The 19,669-nt window shown below is 50.4% G+C and overlaps 1 protein-coding gene across 5 annotated transcripts in view; it reads left to right on the forward strand.

The window, feature by feature from the left end:
• The window catches only part of fat3a (FAT atypical cadherin 3a), a 128,092-nt gene that overhangs the window by 11,228 nt on the left and 97,195 nt on the right, over positions 1 to 19,669 (forward strand). For all 5 annotated transcript variants that reach the window (XM_048980208.1, XM_048980209.1, XM_048980211.1 and 2 more), the window contains exons 2-3: positions 9,136 to 9,262; positions 15,618 to 18,926. In XM_048980208.1, the coding sequence (XP_048836165.1) occupies positions 15,635 to 18,926 (3,292 nt within the window). In that variant the 5' untranslated portion in view covers positions 9,136 to 9,262; positions 15,618 to 15,634. The remainder of the gene's footprint in view (positions 1 to 9,135; positions 9,263 to 15,617; positions 18,927 to 19,669) is intronic.

Genomic DNA, 19,669 nt, shown 5'->3' on the forward strand with positions numbered 1-19,669 from the left:
TGGCCTCTTTATATGGAGAAAAGACCCCCCCCCCCACCACAGGCTGGTTATTCTGTTGATTTAAAGTCGCTCCCACATAACTGTGGCCTGCCTCTGTGGTTAGCTGCCCCCCTCCCATACATTTAGTAGGGTCTGTCCCTCTTCGTCATGCCCCCTTCCCGGGAACTAGGTTGCTCTGGGATTATCCTGCGGTGATGAGGTATCTCCCCCCCCCCCTTTCCAGACTCTGTTGCCATTTGGTGCAGCTGACTGGGACATGTAAAGGACTTAATGCTAAAATGTGACCCATACAGGTTTGCTGGGGGGGTGACGAGTCAGGTATCGTCTGATCTCCCCTCCAGCATCTCAGAAACAGCTCGGAAAGTCACTGCATATGGGATTACTAAGCGGTAATTACACGCTGTGACTGCCCAGGTTAACGGATGGGAACCTAAAGAGTAACCAATCGGAGAAGAGTGCCCCCAGCTGTGCTCTTGAAGCCTAGTTGGAAAGCGGTGGGTTCACGGTTCCAGGTTCCGCTACAGACTCCTGTTTCCCCTGGAGGGTGCCGGAGCGTCTCCGTGGTGTGGTTTTGGGACACTTGGTGTGGGCGGTCCGCCTGATGATCTCATTTCCTGTTCCCGCGGAGCTGCCGTGTTGCTCCGTGCCCAGGAGTGTTGCTTCTGCCAGTGTTAGCTTTACCTCCACCTGCCGATTATTAAACCCTTCCATCATTAGATCTCTGCCTCTTTTTTTACAGCCAGATTAGCCCTGGACTTTTTCACTCTGGATGTATTATATTAAATGTAATAATGAAGTTTGGGATTTGAACCAACAATGTGCTGGTCCAGACTTTCAGGTTCCAGGTGTTGCTCATCTTCCACAAGATCCACACCCTCACACCTCCTAAAGGCCTTCAGAATCACTTCTCGGCATCTTATGTGACCGGTGTGACATGGGTGCGTATACCGCGGCAACCCCCCCCCCCCCAACGCGTCTTTCATTCCAGCCCCGTGGCTCCTTGCCTGCTCAAAGGCAACTTGTGAGAAGAGGCCGTTTGTCTGTGATGGAGGGAGGGGATGTGGAGGAGGGGTGTGGGTCTGGGTGTGAGAATGGCTGTATTAATGGCCTGTAACCGGTTTGGTATTTAGAGAGCTCATTACTGAATGTCACCCGAAGGCAGTGTTGCCCCGCACCCCAGTGATGGCGATAGAAAGGGCATTTGGTGACATGGGTGTCGTGCAGATCGGGGTAACACATGGTATTGGGGGGAGGGGGGGGGGGAGGGGTACTGTTGGTGAGCCTAGTATTTGTGTTTTCAAAACATGACCTCAAAGTCAATATGGGGGACATAGTGGTGAACCATTGTGGAAATTTTGGCTGATACTGGTAACTGATATATTTTTGTCTAATATTACCAATAACCGGCTAACCTCTGAGGTCAGGAAATCTGCAGTGAAGCTGCCGTTATTCATTCTTAATACCCCATGAATGTGTGTCAGTGGCAGGCAGTGAGACGTCAGCAAAGCAGCACCGACTTGGGAGACTGTAGCGAAGCTCTAAGTGGCGAATGAGCCGATGAAAATCCCTCGTCCTTCACTACGGGAAATGACTGATTGTCCAATGAGATCTTCTCCATCACTTTTGTATGTATGTGTTTAACTCTGCTGCTGTTAACTTCGAATATTGACTAAGGTCTAAATATTTGCCTAGACTGACACATAGGATGGGAGTGACATCTTGATTTTTAGCAAACATCAGCCTGTGCCGATATGTTGACCCATGTTTCGGCCTCTGGACAGTGTCCCCACTTTCTATAGGTTTTTATCTCACCGTGGTCTTAAGGGCTGCCTGCATGATGAGGCCTTAACCGTTCAGCATCTTCCCGCTTGAGGGGAAGACGCTGTTTTACTGTGTAGTAAAATTTCCATCCAGGTGTGTCCTCGCAATTATCCGGCGATGAGCGGCGGGTTCGCGCCTGGTGTGCGTCTGGGAAGCCGACGCATTTCAATTCCTTGGCGTTACCTGTCAGAGCGGCTGACGCTTCTCGCGGCCGCCCAACGCCCACAGCGCTAAACGCCAGAGCTGCTCCGCTCACTCACTCTTTTTCTTTAAGTTTCCCAGCCTCTTAAATGCAAAGCATTGCATTTTTTTGCCAAACGAGTGTCTGAAAAATGGCATCAGAAGTCTTTTTCTTTTTGGTTGTGAGATAATCTGAGAGGAGTGTTGGGTGAACAATCCCGTATCGTATTTTATCTGGAATTAACGCTAACCTCAAACTGCGAGACCCCGGTTAATCGGCAGAGCCGCGGGAGCGGGTTCCCCTGCTTCTTACGGCAGATTTACTTAGGAAAACATTTTCTTTTCACGCAGAAAGGCCTCTATGCGCAGTGGGGACGCTGCATTTTATGAGTGTTTCTGAATGGGACTTCCAGAAGGTCCTCGTCTGAGCCTGGGGGCACCCCGGTGTGGACTAACTTCACAAACAGCTGTGGGGCCATGACTCCTCCCTCCTTTAACCCTTTAGGATCTGCTGTTTGCTCCTGTCTGTGGGTCCTGTTCTTTTCGGAAGGAAGCGATGATGATAAAAGTGGCAGATGGATGCGTTTAATTTTATTTCGTCGTGTTTATTCTGGGTCCATAAAAATAATAAGCAGAATAAGCAGGAAGTGAGTTTGCCACTAGCGTCTGTCGCTGTGCTTCGCCGCGAGTGGCACTGAAACACTGCGGGCCTCCTACTGATGACGGACGGCGGCTTCTGCTTTTCCAAACCAGTGTGTCTCTTATAGGTGTGCTTAGGCTGTGTGGGGGAGGAGGGGTGAGGTGACAGGAAGGCGATTTGATGAGGTCAGGTGTGTGCAGACTGCGGTCAGCCCCTCCCACTGCCCGCGTCTCCACACTGTGTCTCTCTCCGCCCCCCCCCCCCCCATGCAACTGGGTTAAAGGACACAGAGGCTGTTACTCTGGTATCTTGTTAGCAGGACGCCTGAATGTGGAGGAATCACTCACAGGCATCACCATGACGATCAGTCATCCTCTTGTGGCACTTTGAGGGTGACCTGCAAAATGAGGAAGAGGGAGGGGCTCCTCCGTGTGTACTGATCCACGTAAAATAGGCGGGCAGACGTGCGATTATATACACAGGACTGCACATGCACATGTGTAGTGCCACAAAAAAGAGCCAGTGAGACCCTATAATTAGAGATATGAGCTACAGCAAATTGGCTGAGATTATCTGATAAAGATAATGTACGTTTTATAGCCACCGTGATGCCCTCACAGCTAATTAAGCCTTCAGGAGCCCCACCCCCTCACCACCCCATTGGCTGTGAATAGAGGTATCCCAGGATGCCACAGATCTATTTTTAATGAGTGGTAATGAAAACTCTGGCGTGTCCTTGTCCTCGCCCTTGTCCTTTTGCCCAGCGCATTGGTTTCGGGGTTTCGTCTTATCCTAGAGTGGGTGGGTGGGCGGGGCTCCCGTGGGATGGTGTGTGTGTGTGTGTGGGGGGGGTTATCTGGATATTTATTGATCAGCTGAAAAGACAGGCTCCTTTTCCTTTGGTGATAGGCTGATTGTCTTCAGACTGAAATACTTACAGTAAATGAGAAGCTCTACTTTACGGCCCCCATAAATGGCCATTTATATGGCTTAGAGAGCCGGTTACCTCGCGCCAGTCACCAGGGCGATGCTGGCCCCCCCTTTCCCAGCTCTCCTGTTCTTGTTTATAAACATTATATATAGGAAGAGTATTTCTGTGAAATTGTTTTTTTTTTAATTGCCTTACAAATGTTTCTGCCCCCCTGGAAGAGCGGGGAATTCTTTGGAGGGAATATAGCTCAGTGGAAAAGCACAAGTCCATCCAAATAACCCAGTATGCTTCCTGCTTTTTAATACATCTTTAAATAAAAAATAATAATAAAACCGCCCCCGCTGTTAAATGAACATGCATGCGGCGGCAGCCCGGAGGGGGCAAAGGCACGGCGAGGCGTGTTTGGCTCGCGGTCCTTACCGGCCGTTTTTATGGTGCGGTTTGGCCGCTGTTGCAAGCGGCCATGCAGAGACGGCGCCATTCCAGGTTCGGCGCGCTGCAGGCTCTGCTTTCATGCCTCATCTCTGCCGTGGCCCCTTTCATCCTGGCCCTGAGGCCCCCAGGATTTCCCGTTCTCGGAAAGAGGTACGAACTGGACGTACGGGTCAGTTAACTGCAGGGTGCAGAGTTCGGACCACAGTGCTGGTTTTGATGATGCTTTGGAGCTCCTGGATCCCCTTCCCCCCAATGCTGACCACCCTCCCTGGTCCACGTGACTGCGAAGCTGCAGTATCATTAGCATCTGAATTGGCCCAGCGACCGTTGAGATGCGGTTGCCATTGACAGCCAGCTGCCTCGCACTGCTGGTCATTACAGACCCTTGCGTCGTTACATCATTAACCCCCTGCACCCTCATGATGAAGACATTCCCCCCCCCCCCCCCCAACTGGGGTCTCGGTGACCTTTATCAGACCTGTGGGGTCACCACCCCCAGCCGTAACCAAGCAATCGCTCAGTCCTCAGGAAAACATGGTTGGTGCATGGCAAATACATCCGAGTGTTTATGTGCATCACAGGCCGCGTTTGGGCTGCTTTGAGTGTAAGGGTACAGTCTAAGGGTACAGTCACATTCACATTCGGCCTTTTTTATTTTTTGAACGCCACGCCTCACTGCAACAATGTAATTGCTGAATGCATCGATAAACATCAGTTAAGTGTTAAACCATCATTTGGGAGCATAAAAATAGACACACAAGCCGTTTTAGAAATGTCAGCCATGAAGATTTTCTGCCTAATTAAACTAGTGTTCTACTTTCGACCTGCTGGGCTGATTGCTGTAGATTGGATGGAAGGCGTGTTGGTTTGACTGGTCTAGGTCATTATTGGTAGTTAAGAGATTGCAGTAGGACTCGGTTTGTATCAGCTGGTTTGATTCGTTCTCTCTCACGCACCAGTAGGTCATAGGGTCCAGCCCGTTAATACACAGCTGTAAACAAACATCTGGGAAAGAACCCGCAGCCGAAACAGTACAGCAGGGTACAAACTACACCATCAGAGGCGAGATGGGGGCTGGTCTCCCTGAGAAAGAGCGTATAACAGATGCATAATGAAGAAATGAACTCTTAAGAGAGAGTAGGATAAATTGCTTATCGTTTTAAATGCCTGTTCTCTGCCGCCGAACAGCTTGATTCATGGGTCTGTAATGCAATGGTGTCTGAGAGCTGCATTTAAACGCATTTTTAAACGTGGTGAATACACACCCCCCCCCGACATGCCCCTCCCGCTCCAAAAGTCAGTCTATGTTTTGCTGCTTTTCTCTCACCCAACGTGAACGTGCTTCGCTCAGCGAGCATCTGTGTTTACAGGCCAGTGGATGGCGTCATGGCTAAGGTCACCCCGGTGGGGGTGTGTTTTGCGGGAGGGGGCGTTGGGCTGGCTGCTGAGGCTTGCTGTTGTGTTTTATTCCGTGGTAAGTTCCCCCAGTGTATTCCTCATCCTGCCGCATTTGGGTGGGGGGAGCGGTAGTAATGTGCTCTGTTATTCTGCCTAATTTAATGGCTCTAACAGACGCACAATAAAAACACCCGTCTAACATCTTCATGAGTGGAGAGAGAAAATGAGCAAAAAAAGCCAAGAAATATCAAATGGCTGCATCGGTTGTGAAAGTAAATCAGCCGAAGTGCATCTGCGGGACCCAGAGCGTCTTTAAAGACAATTTCGTTAACCGTGGTGATGCTACAGGGCGCTCTTTGTAACAGGTGGTGAGAGGCTTAGAGGGCTAAGGCTCTGTGCCTGTGATCAGAAGGTTGCTGGTTTGAGCCCAGCCTCGGCAGAACAGTCACATGTCCGTGGGCTCTTGAGCGAGTCCCATAACCCCCAGGGCCATGGACTCCGTGGCAGGTATCATGTGACTCTTCCTCAAATGATGGACCACGTTGCCGGTGACCACGATGTCACTCAGAGGCGCCGCACACTAACGGCTGTCGAGCACACGTCTCTCACGGTTCTGATGGAACCCGGACATGTTGGCGTGATGGCTGTCAGGCGCCTGCTTCTGCTCACCATGACAGCGTTTGTCCTTGGGACTCGAGCATCATGTTTCTATCCCCGAAATAACCCTCAGAAAAATAACGTCAGAGAGACAGATTTCATTTTGAAGTCATGCTTCTGTTTTACTTATTTTATCCGTCCTTTCATCCTCTCCTGGTTGGAGTACAAACAGCCTACCCATAATCCTTTGCCCAGGCAGGTGTGAGGAACATATCTGTCTCCCCGTGAACTTTGAAGGCTGTGCAAAATGAGGAGCCTGGTCTTATAGCCCTTCCCCCACCCCCCCGAAACTCCCCATGCTTCACTGCGGGTCCGGACTCTGAGCTGTGGAACCATCCAGAACGGACCAGAGAGTGTGTTACAAACCTCACACCATGCCCCCTCCAAAGTGTGATGTTCGCAGGCACTGCAGATGGCTCTGCTGCACTGGTAGGTTGCTACCCCCCAGGGAAATAGCGTTGTATATAAGGGGTAAGCAAAATATGTTCATGTGTCATCACAGAGTGATTTTGTGACTCCCCCCCCCCCCCAAGTTCTGGAGGCCTGGTATCTGAACAGAATTAAATTAAGGACTGCTAGTAAATCTATGGATCAGCACACCCCTGCGGTGCTTTCTGGGGGGGGGGGGGGGGGGGGGGTGGGCATGCAGCCTGGGATGTGAGGCAAGAGCAGTGGGGGCAAGGAGTGCCTAACGGTGCAGCCTTCCCCAACACACAGGGGTGAGAACATTGATGGGGCCTGACAGTGGGGGGGGGGGGGGGGTAAGTCTCACAGTACTTAGTACAAAAAAAAACAAAAGCGGGGGGGGGGGAGCTTTGGCACTGAATGGCAAAATTAACCCCTTTGTCAGGGGTGAGGGCGTTCTGGTTCGTGGGGCTCCAGGAATGGGGTTATGGGTGCAGGGAGTCGTGTTTCAGCTACACGCTCAGTATCCCCCCCCCCTCGAGAACGTAGCCGCAAACGACAAAACCAGTCCTGCACGAGACTCACGGTCCCACGGTGCTCTGAGTGGCCCCAGCGTCTGCCGTCGGCAATGGCAGCTAATACTTTATCCATCTGTTTTATTAGTGCTCCTGCTTGTTGACCCCCATCACCGTGGGTGCGTGGGTGGGGGGGGGGGAGAGAGAGCTGTGTTTTCTTACGCTTTCGGAGGGAGATGCACACTTGTTCTGTTTCTTGGCGTTTCAGCTTTTTGGTTTCGTTTGAAGTTTCACATGAAAAGCACACGTGAGAAAATGCATATTTTTGTGTAAAAAAACTCACCCCCACCACCAAAGTCATAACGAATAATGAATCGCTCTGCTCTTGGTCGAACAGCAGTGCCCTGGGGTGTGTGTGTGTGCGGGGGGGCAAAAGCAATGAGGAATGGTGCTTTTTTTGAAAAACCAAGGTAACGTTAAACGCCCATCTGGATGAATCGGCAGGGCTGGAATTATGGGGCTCGCCTGCCTGTTTACTGACAACACTAATAAAGAGCACAAAAGTATCCTGACCCACAGGTACAGGCAGTGAGGGGGGTTGGGGGGGGGCGGCCCCTGCCCTGCATCACCTGAAGAGTGAGAGGTATGAGGGGTTTGGCCCAGCTGGGAGTCTATAGCTGTTTATCTAGTCTCTGTTCTCTCCATCAAACACAGGGGGCGCCATCTCAGCTCCATCACGCTCACATGCTCTCTCTCTCTCTGACACACACACATACACACACACACACATGCACGCTGTCTCCTCCACCCAGCAGCTTCTCTCTCCAGACCCCGGTGGAGCCCCCAGTGGACGTTCGCTCATTACCACTTTCTTTGGAGAGCTTCTAAAAGTCCTCGTTGGGGCAGGTTGGGGGATGGGCACCTTGTTTCCACAAAAAAGGAAAGTCTGTGCCTTTTATTCCAAAGTCTACCCTCTGGGTGGAGGAGAGTGACAAGGGGGAGTGAGGAGTCACCCCCACTGCCTTACAATTGTATCTCTAGCGCCCCCTGTTATACCCTAATTAGAGAGTCCAGCAGCGGGGAGGTTAGTGATGCTGAAACACATGCAGGGCATTGTGGGTAAAAGGCATGCAAGTGAAGGGGGCTGTAGATGGGGGTGCTTTTGGCCAGCAGGCCGCTCTTTGAAGTGAGGCTGCCTGTTATCCCGGGGGGGCGGGGAGGGGGGTCTCTGTAGCCTGCCGTTGTTAGCATCTCCCTTTGTTTTCCTCAGTGTCTCTCTGCTTGTGTTTAAAGATAAAGTTTTTGATGTTAGAATGTGAAGAGGCCCCTGTCTCGGGAGGCCATGGTCCTACAGCCAGACCCTGGGACGTGTGTCACACCGTCAGCGCTGTGACAGAGGCGTTTTTCTGCTTTCCATGTCAGCACCGCTCCGCTTTCTGCTTTCCACATTGTGCGGTTTAGTGGATCATCGTCTGGTTAGTGTGTTTATTTTAAATGGATTCAGAGGTGGGCGGGGCTCCCAGCTGGCCAATCAGCAGCAGGGAGATTCCCTGACAATTAAAAACAAACTGGAATTCCTTCACTGTGCCTGCTGCGTTTTTGGACTCATCCAGGCAGGCGCTGGAGGCGGGCCACCACTGTTGGGGTACGGCGCCCCCACCCCTGCCCAGGCCCCTCCTTGCCCCCCAACAAAGCCTCCGCTCCCTGCTTTCCTCTCCCCAAGAAAGCCACAGTTCGATCCAGCAGCTGGCTCGGGGGCTGTTGGTCAGCTTGTCCTGTCAGCATTGTTCCTGTTCTTGTTCCATATGTATGTCACCTACCCCCGCCACCCCCCCCCCCCCCTTCTGAGAGGAGTTGCTGCTTTTCCCTTCTAGTCGGCCACCCCGCTTGCAGACTCCGTGCATGGCTGCTGCTGCCACTTTGCACTGCGCTCTCCCTCCTCCCTCTGTGAAGTGGCTCCTTCTCCACGCCTCCCAACGGCTCCCGCTGCCTTTCAGGGGACTGCATTGGTGCGGGGGGGGGGGGGGCGGTAGCGTACGACAGGATTAATCTTGGCAGCTGCTCTGAATTCTCTCTCTCTCACACACACTCTCTCTCTCTCTCTCTCTCTCTCTCTCTCCCCCCCCCCCCACCATCGCTGGTCTGGTCGGCAGCATCGCTGAAGGGGAGTGGTAATCATCGTGCTGCTGTTAGAGACGAGCCCCCTGTGTGACCGACCCCTCGGAGCCGCATGGCGTTCTCTCGCACCTGGGACCGTGCACACCCAGCTCCCCTCCTCAGGTAAGGACTCCCGCCAGCTCCTCTTTGCTCTGCCTTCCTTTCCGGGGGTTAGGGGGGCTTCCTTAATGCTTTTAATTGGCTCCACGCTGCGATCGCCCTGCCTGAGACTGACAGAAGAGTTTCGGGGTGTTTAGGGGGGGCTGGGCTCTGGTCCCGCATGTGAGACTCCGCAGACATGATGATGAGCCGCATTTTCCACCCTTCCGGTGCGTATCTGACCGTTAGTCTGTCTTATTGTTCCTTTTTATTTTTTAAAGAAAACTTCCTAGCTGCCCCCCCTCAGCAATGTTTGCAGAGTCTGTGTGGGGGAGTTTGTGGCTCTGAATAGAGGGATAAGGGCAGGTCTGCCCCCCTCCTGCTCGCTGTGCTCTGTGCTCCTGGCCAAGTGCCCCCCCTCCCGCAGGCAGGTCTGCCTCTGACCGGGATGCAGGCCGAGATCCAGCAGTGGTCCCTCGTCCACCTCAGGCATGTTCTGCTTTTGTGTCCACAAGGAAAACGTGTCTTTTGCTGCATGTTTCCCAAGCAGTTCGCTCGCAGTGATTCCAGAGCTGCCCGAAGCTCTGTGGGCACCTGCTTATCTCTGCACATACGCCTTCATACAAACGCATACGGTCGCCAGGGGAAGTTTGCGCTTTGATAAGAGATGGAGAATAAGTATTGTTTCTTTCACCTTTGTAGGTGGCGACTTTTACGTTTCTGCTGAATGATTCATTTAGAGATTAAAACACCCCTTCCTGTTAGAATCAGAGTCAGGTTTATATACTGATCACCTCCTGTGAACTCCAGTGCCCGACTCCCGGCATGCTGCTCGGCATTATGGGAAGGTCGGGATTCGCACCAAACAGAAGTGGTTCCATAGCCGTGGGCTTCTGTGGGAGGGTCGCGGGGGTGGCACCTTCGTCAGCCCCGGATGTGCAACCGACCGGCGCTTGTTAGCAGGTAGCTTTTTTAACGCTTTTCAAATAAAAACAGTCGGTGTTAATAAGCCGCAGCTTGTGGTGTCACATACCCAGGGATAACAGGCTTTTTTTAAATCACTGCCGGAATCTTCCATGTCGTGGAGGGTGGCGGGGTTGCAGAATGGCTCATTACATTATGGTCCGCTGGGCCAGGATGCAGGCTGAGACTTTTGTTTGAAGTTCTCCACCACGTCGCCCTCATCGCTGAGATCCGTGGGAAATTGAATCCGGGACGAGCTGGAGTTGATCCCGGTTGAGTCCGACCCACTAGTCTGTTTGGCCCTTGTGGCTGCCTCTCGCCGCCAAAGAGCCCCCCCCGACAGTGCGGGGTGAATCCCAAACGTGCTAAACACTTGCCAGTGAGGAGACGAAGACGACCTTCCGGAGCCGGCGATCCAGGGCCCCCCGAGGTTGGGGATGGATGTGGCCGTCTTTGGCCCGAGGATCGCGGCCTGGGCAGTTAAAGGCGCCGGTGTCCAATGTGCAAAAAGGATTAATTACCTTTGATGGATTCAGCTTCTGAAAAGGCGTTCTGTGTCAGCGGCGGGTCACAAAAACGCTGCTTTTCTCGCTACCCTTCAGTATGGAATTCAGTAGCAGGGGCACTCGAACCTCAGGCTGGAGTAGGTGGGTCCGGGGGGGGGGGGGGGGGGTCAAAAACAACTGGCCCTTTCATCCACCGGAAAGTGAATTCCCAGTGTTTACTCTGCCTCTAACGCGTGTGTGTGACGCCCTGCACCGCCGCGTATATATTTGCATAATTTTCAACATAATTTGCCAGTCGGGGATGGAAAACAAACGTGTCCAGTATGTTTCAAATCGTAGAAGAAGAGGGATTCGGCACTGTGTAAACATGTCCTGCATGTGTAATGAGGCTAATGACCACAAAAATGGGGGGGGGGGGGGGCTGGAGAAATGTGTGCTGATTTGAGGAAAGAAAAGACCTGCTAAATATTAAATGGGGGGGGGGTTCTTTGAAGCAGCATTAGCATGACAATGAGCAGCGATTCACAGCGATGCCGTGGGAGGAGGGGGAGGCTTTGGGGTCTCGGGTCCTGCGGCGACCTGCTGCTGCCGTGATGAGGGACACAGGTGTGCTTCCTCGCTCACACAAGGCGCTGCGTCTGAAGAAATTCGCACAGGGGGGCGGTGGGGGTATCAGCTAACAGATTTAGGGCTGTTTTGACAGGTTTCCGAATTGCCGTGTTCACCCCCCGAGCAGCTCTCTTACCATTTGCGATCCTGACCGCTGCTGCCCCCCCCCCCCCCCCAAACCGGCACATGGTTGCTGATTCCTGCTATGCACTGCACTCTTTGCCATACAGATTAATATTTATACTGCTTCTGTTTCCATCCTCTAATCTTTTTCTCCAGTTATAAATTTCCCTCGTGTATGTTACCTGCTTTTCAGTTTTTTCCCCCCAGTTTCTTGATTCTCGTTTTGATATTTTTGTCATGTTCGGCATTTAGCACGTGTGGGGTACTTTGTTCAGCATGCAGGTTGATATTCCTGAACGCTGAGAGCGAACGTCTTGGCTGCCGTCTGTCTCACTTGAGTTGCCTTCAAACGGGAGAGCAGAACGAACACAGAAACACAAAAATTTGAGTGGCAACTGGCAGGAGCAGGGGAATGATGGGACATGTTTTGTGTAGGGGGGGTGGGGGTGTGTTTGTTACTAGTTCCCCAAATTAAATAGTCTTCCACTTTTGACCAGTCTGGCAGTTAGCAGTTTACTCACACACATACACACACACACACACACACACACACACACACACAGACACACACGTTTGTATTCATATCTTTGTGGGGATTCAATTCTATCAGCATAACCTTAACCCAACACGACGACCCCACCCAGCCCCAACCTTTACTATAAGTAACCAAGCAGACTTTTGGCATTTTTAGTTTTTTTTTTTTTTGCAGCCACAGATTTTTATAAAATGAAAAAATGGTCCCACAACGTCAAAATCCAAAAGTTTTTGGCCCATTGATGGGACATTTGGCACCCACACACACAGTAGCTGGAAAACCCTCTCACTCTTCTAAGTACAGAAGTACAAGAATTCGTCACTGTTTTGAAATATCAGACAGATCACATTGTTTCCCTTTTCAAGACTCCCCTCTGTCCACTGCAGCCCTCAGTGAAGCTGATACGATCAGAGGCGGGGGGGGGCCAGCGTGATTATTTCAGCCGAATGAATGTTATACAAAGCCGTCCTTCGCTGGTCCTTCCAAGGGCTCGCCTGTCCGCCTGAGTCCGACGTTTGCTTGCTCAGCCTATCTGTCATAAACACTGCCTCATAAAAGACCTGCTCTCGGCTTGATGTTCTGCCGGAGTGAGGGTGTGTGTTCGCGCTTTGGAAGGCGCCGCGCTCAGCGCGCTAATCAAAGCTGGGCTTCGCCAGCACAGCTCCTGTTTCATCTGGTCTTATTTCATGGTTTGCATGAAGAGCTTATCCTCGGTGCTCTCTTCCAGTGTGAGTCACTTAATGCGTTCAGAAGTTTGTCGCTTATTTGGTTCATGTGCAGCAGAAAACTTTTCTCGTTTTCTGGGGACCAGCCAGGGAGTGTGGGGGGGGGCGGGGAAGGCAGAAATGCAGCGCAGCGTAAATTGCGCTCTTTATTGCGCCTTTGAGCCTAGCTCAGACTGGGCATAAGACGCATTTATTTCTTATTAGCAAGCGTCAGAAATCCCAGATGGAACCTGGTTTTAAATCCCTCCATGGTTCTCTTTCTCCAGGCTGGGGGGCTCGTGTTGGCTTCCGGATCTTAAAGCCGCTGCGAGCCACACTGCCACTTTAGAGGGAGCGGCTCTCTCTCACTGGCATGTGAATCAGTGCGCGAGAGCCCACACAGAGCGCCCACAGCGTGCAGGGAGGCGGCCCATCGCTGGGCCCGGACCGGCAGCTCTGAGGTGCTGCTCCACTTTCGGGACCTGAAATCCTTCCAGGATTCTTGTCCGACTTGCCTGATCCAGGTCAGGCAGGCCTGGCGGGGCGACAGCCGCGCGCCTCCATCGCTTGCCAACTTTAGCTTTTGACCGTAGCTAGCAGACCATCGCCCGCTCCTTTTTCGCCTTCTTCCCGGCGCTGCTCCTGTTGTCGTTAGTGACTTCGCTCGACGTGTCTTTATCACAGGAAGCACCGTTTGTTACATTTCAGTTTTTTTAAAACCCTGACACTTAAACTTGACCTTCATCGACAGACAAAACGGCTTTTACTGTCTAGCACCAATCACCAATCTTCCCATTCTCCAGAGCTGAACTCTGATTGATCTTCACTAAGGTCAGGACTGATGGAGCCTTTGGCTGTGTTTCTGAAATTATTATTATGAGTATTTTATTCTATAAAAAATAAGCTTCGACAGTAATGTGGAACTTGGCACGTCAGGCTTGTTTTGCCCGGGGAGCTCTGCGGAATCCCAGGTGCTCACATGGCTGGATCTGACCCACAAGCATGCCACAGGAATGTAAGTGTGCTCCCCTCAGTGGCAACCGGGTTCATCACGGAGGATTAGTCAAGGTTTCTCTGCCAGTTGAATTTCTTTTGCTTACTGGAGTAACTTGGAGGTCTCACTGGCCTTTTTGGGGGCTTCAACAGTGCTTGGAGAATGAAGGGGAGAGTTAGGTGCCGGTCAGATTGGTTAAAGAGGGTTTGAACCGTTGTAGCATGTGTGAAGTGGTCAATGTCCTGCCGTAAGTGGGAAAGACTTCTCCAGAAGACCTGCCCAAGTATCACTGTCCGTCATAAAGTCTATGCTCATGTATTATGGAGAACAATGTTCTTTAGCATACATTACTGTGAAAGATCTTTTGAACTTGCAGTCTGATTTAAGGCAGTTTTTCCCCTACGGACGTTCACCAAGCTTTTGTGGCTGTGAGGGGCATGAAAAGGAGACACTGCATGACAGCTGGCGATAGGGTTTGTGGGCGGCTGCAGTGGAGGCGTCGGACTCCACAGCGTACTGAAGCCGCTCATCACTGCACTCGTGACTTCGCGGACAGATAGGAGGAACACTGCTTACTGCATCGTGCTTTTGGATATTCTGATATTCTTTTTGTTAGATGTTGGCCAAACCAACACATTTCTCACTGCTTTGCGGAGACAAGAAGGGACAGAGGGCCAGAGACACTATTCTGTCACTAGGGAGTGAATCTTAAATACGCCCAGTACTCACCTGGACTCTCTCTTACCAGTACAATGTGACAAAATAAAAGGCGAGCAAAGACAACTACATACTGTCTCATGAAAATTGTTATCAGAATCCGCAGTTCAGTGCTGAAGTCATGTATGTGTTTGGCTAAGAGAAAAATGCTGATTGGTATGTTTTGCAGCCATGTGACTTTTGAACTAGTATTCAGCTGCTGTCTGTTGCAGACATCAGTATTGCATTAATTTCAATTTCGCTAAACCGATAAGAGGCTTTGGCGCAGTTTGCTTATATGCAGACTGAGAACTGTTTGAAAAACAGTTGACAGTGTTATATTGAGCGCGCCGCGGCGTTTGTGGAAAGAGGAAACTTGTGACAAATTTATATTTGTTTTTAAGTACACTGCTTGAAGCATGATGAAGGACTCTCAGTGTTGTTTTATATGTAATTGAAATGAACTTTTAAAAAACTGGGAGGGTTTTATTGTAGGGTTTGGATGTAGCGCTGTGTCTGAAAGGACTGTTATATTTGGATGCATGAGGGCGGCCGTTGAAGGGAGGGTGGAAAGTGCCCTTTGTCGAGGGTGTCATTAGAGGTGAGCTCAAACACGGCCGACTCTGCCAGCTCCTCCATAAATACCGCCAGTGGAAATGAGGAGTCATCATATTGTGAGCGCCGCGGCCTCGCGGTGTGTCCTCGGCGCGGCATTTACCACATCTCGGGCTCTCTCCTCTCCAAGAAGTGCGCATAGTTGTGGCTATTTATTTTTGAGTTTGTTCCCGTCATTGTAGATAAAAAAAAATAATAATAATTTATGTTAGAATTCCACCATTGAAGATGACAGAGTTACATACTTCTGCGCGTAAATCAATCGCACGTCTTAGATTTCTCTTTGTGCCGCAGGCTGGCTTGACATTTCTGAAGCTCGTCGTGTTTTATTTAGATGGGTGTCGTGACATTTTCGCCATTCATAACTGCTGCGATCCTTCATGATTCCCCCACCCCACCTCTACCAAGGGGTTGTAGCCATGTTTGCAAGGTGCCTGGTCCTGACAGACTCGGTTGCCTGGTTACTTGACAATTCTGCATCGTGATCCGTCTTATTGATTGGATGAATAATTAGTGGCCTGTCGTTGCCAGAGCTGAAAGGCCGAGTTCTGGCCTGTGGTGCGTTTCTGCGGTGAGAAACCCCTCCCTGCCCCCCCCCCTTAATGACACGTCGCTCTTGCTCTCTTTGTTTCAGGATGGAAGAATGATGGCATGGCTGTAAAGATGGGCCCGTGGGCAGGAATGCAGACCTTCCACCTTTGCCTGGCCCTCCTGCTCTCCCAGCTTCTCTCCTGCTGCTGCCAAGTGTTCCAGGAGCCAGGAGGCCTCCCCCGGTTCCTCTTCACACATTCCCTCTACAATGCCACTGTATACGAGAACTCCGCGGCACGGACTTATGCCAGCAGTAAAGTTAAAATGGGGATTATGCTCCTTCACCGCTCGTGGGACATTAAGTACAGGATTACTTCCGGGGATGAGGAGGGCTTCTTTAAGGCGGAGGAGTATGTTCTTGGAGATTTCTGCTTCTTGCGTATTAGGACTAAAGGCGGGAACTCTGCCATATTGAACCGAGAAATACAGGATAATTACTTGTTGACTGTGAAGGCGTCTGTGAAGGGCGACAGCTTAGAGACGTGGACCAAAGTGAACATACAGGTGCTGGACATGAATGACCTTCGGCCACTGTTCTCCCCCACCACGTACTCTGTGACTATTCCTGAGAGTACACCACTGAGGACTAGCATTGCACAGGTCACGGCCACCGATGCGGACATTGGCTCCAATGGGGAATTTTATTACTTCTTCAAAGAGAAGGTGGAGCTCTTTGCCGTCCACCCCACAAGCGGCGTGATCTCGCTCAGTGGGAGGCTGAACACCGATGAGCAGAGCAGGTATGACCTGGAGATCCTAGCTGTCGACCGGGGAATGAAGCTGTACGGCAACAATGGCGTGAGCAGCACAGCCAAGCTCTTTATTCATGTGGAACGAGTCAACGAGCATGCACCCCTGTTGAGCGTGATCACCCACATCCCATCCTCTCTGGATAAAGACCCTGTCTACGCTGTGGTCACGGTCGAAGACCTGGATGAGGGAGAGAACGGAGAGATAGAATCGGTGTCTATTGTGGCTGGAGACCCTTTGGAGCAGTTTAGCCTGTATCATTCGGCAGCAGGCAATGAGTTTAAGATAAAAGCGACAGACCCCATAGACTGGGACAGTTTCCCTTATGGCTGCAACCTGACTCTTCAGGCTAAAGACAGGGGTTCCCCTCAAAGGTTTTCAGCCGTTAAAATTGTACACCTGTCAGTGAAAAGACCACAACCTGTAGAGGTCACATTTGAAAAGGAAATGTATGAAGTCTTACTTAGTGAGATTTCCCCTCCAGGTACCATTGTGGAGGCTGTGAAAATCTCCCCAGAACCTGATGATGCTGAGTACATTCTAAGTCCCACCCCAGACGCTGTGTATTTTAACATGAACACCCTGACTGGTGTAATCACTACAGCTCGTCAGTTTACCACAGTAGATCAGGAGGTGTTTGAGTTGGAAGTGATTGAGGTAGACAGTAAGCTGAAAACAAATGTACGAATCACAATTGAAGATGCAAATAACGATACCCCCATGTTTACTCAGCCATCTTACGAGGTGTTTGTCAATGAGAGCGTTCCGATCGGGACAAACATCTTGATGGTATCTGCCATTGACGACGATAAAGGCGAGAACGGATACATAACTTACAGCATAGCGAGCCTCCAGTCTCTCCCGTTTAAGATTAACCAGTTTTCTGGAGTCATCAGCACTACAGGAGAGCTTGACTTTGAGTCCACGCCAGAGAGCTACATGTTCATTGTCAGGGCCTCTGACTGGGGGTCTCCTTACAGGCGTGAGAATGAAGTCAATGTCACAGTTCACTTGGAGAATGTGAATGACAACCAACCCCTGTTCGAGAAAATTGCCTGTCAGGGAGTGATCTCCCGTGATTTCCCAATCGGAGAGGTGATCACCACCATGTCTGCCATCGACATAGATGAGCTTGAGCTAGTGAAATATAAGATTCTCTCCGGGAATGAACGGGGCTTCTTCGATCTGAACCCAGACTCTGGGGTTCTCATGCTACGGAGGTCTCTCACCACTGCCAATCCCAAAAATGGGCTCTTCAGTTTAAAGATAACTGCCACAGACGGAGAGAATTTCTCTGATGCCATGTTTGTGAATATCTCCGTGGTTCATGGAAAAATTCCCCCCAAGAGCTTCAATTGCAAAGAAACCAGGGTAGCGCAAAAATTAGCAGAGAAGCTGCTCAAAAAGGCGAAAGCTAACAGCAAACCCAAAATCGAGGAAGGCTTTATAGATCTCTATTCAGTAAACAGACAGACTCCCCAGTTTGATAAATCATTTCCCACTGACATATTGGTGCGTGAAGATCTTAAGGTCGGAGCAAGTGTTTTCAGGGCAAAAGCGGACGATGGTGACACTGGCTTCAATGGCCAGATTTTATATGCTATTTCTGATGGTAACAAAGACAGCTGTTTCAAAATAGACATGGAGAGCGGGCTGATAACAGTGTTCCTACCAATGGATCGTGAAAAGACTGATAGGTATCTTCTCAACATTACCATTTACGACCTGGGCCTACCGCAGAAATCCAACTGGCGTCCGCTGACGGTGTTTGTGGAGGATGCAAATGACAACACGCCGCAGTTCATCCAGGACAGCTACCAAGCCGTTGTGCCTGAGAACACTGCTATTGGGACGGAAGTGATCCAAGTAGAAGCCACGGATAAGGATTTGGGGGTCAATGGGGAGATTTCTTACACTATGCTGACAAGCACAACCCAGTTCGGGATTAACAGCACAAACGGGATTGTTTATGTTGCTGGACAGCTTGACAGGGAGTTCATATCGACGTTTAACCTTAAAGTCGAAGCTCGTGATAAGGCCGAGAAGGGAAGCCAGAGGTTCTCTGTGGCGACTTTGAGGATATCCTTGGAGGACGTGAATGATTGCCCTCCGGCATTTATCCCCAGTTATTACAATGCACGGGTCCTGGAAGATCTTCCCATGGGTACCATTGTGGCTTGGCTGGAGACTCAGGATCCAGATTTGGGGGTTGGTGGCCAGGTCAGGTACGCCCTTGCTAACGACTATAATGGAAAGTTCGAGGTTGACAAAACCAGCGGTGTGATCCGACTGAACAAAGAGCTAGATTATGAAACGCAGCAGTTCTACAACCTGACTGTGCGTGCGAAAGATAAGGGCCGGCCCGTCTCCCTCCTGTCCGTCTCCTTCGTTGAGGTGGAGGTGATGGATGTCAATGAGAATTTGTACACCCCATACTTCTCAGATTTTGCCCTGACCGGCTCCGTAAAAGAGAACTCGCGGATAGGAACCAGCGTCCTCCAGGTCACAGCCAGAGACGACGACGACGGACGAGATGGCGAGATCCAGTATTCCATTCGAGATGGGAGTGGCCTGGGAAGGTTCTCCATCGATGAAGAAACAGGTATGTCGTTTTTGAATAAAGCATATTATCATTTGCGTGCGCATTAAACCATCCAAACATAACTTTGGAATTAGCTGTAGGTCATTTTTGTTGACTTTTTGCTACTTATGACTCAGTAGCCTTTATCTGACATCATATAGTACGAAAGAGACTCAGACACAAGCTGGAATCTCTCAGATTCCAAATCTAGGTTTTGCTCCTCTGAAGAATTAAGCTATGATTTACAATCATCAATCCTTTCTTGGAGGATCGAGTTACTGAATTACCACGCGGGGTTTCTTTATTTGTTGTCATATCATTTTTCTGTGACTCGGACTTCTGACTTTTGCTTCCTGCATTGGCTGCTGGACCCCCTGCCATCAGATTGCTGGGAGACTATTTGACAGGACCTTTTGTCGCGCTACATTCTGCTGAGAAAAGTTTAATTATTTCTCGCACGATGTAAATTAAATGACAGTGCCTTGTCCGGGTAGCGGAGACAGGACTGCCTCAGTGTTCTGTGATCGATAGGAGCATGAACATTCTGCGATGTACTACAATAGGGAGCTGAATACAAAATGCTGAGAACCATTATGACCAAGGCAATCCTCATGTACCCTGTGAATTATGACTTTGAATTAGTTTGCGTTCAAATGGGAGAAAATGTAAAAGTAAACTATTAGGGAAGAAAATTAAAGCAAGTTTAAATAGCAGTATCATTAGGAAGAACAATGAATTGGTGCTAAATTATCTTTGAGTAAATT

This window comes from Brienomyrus brachyistius, chromosome 17 (assembly GCF_023856365.1).
Source record: "Brienomyrus brachyistius isolate T26 chromosome 17, BBRACH_0.4, whole genome shotgun sequence".
In the NCBI taxonomy this organism is placed as follows: domain Eukaryota; kingdom Metazoa; phylum Chordata; class Actinopteri; order Osteoglossiformes; family Mormyridae; genus Brienomyrus; species Brienomyrus brachyistius.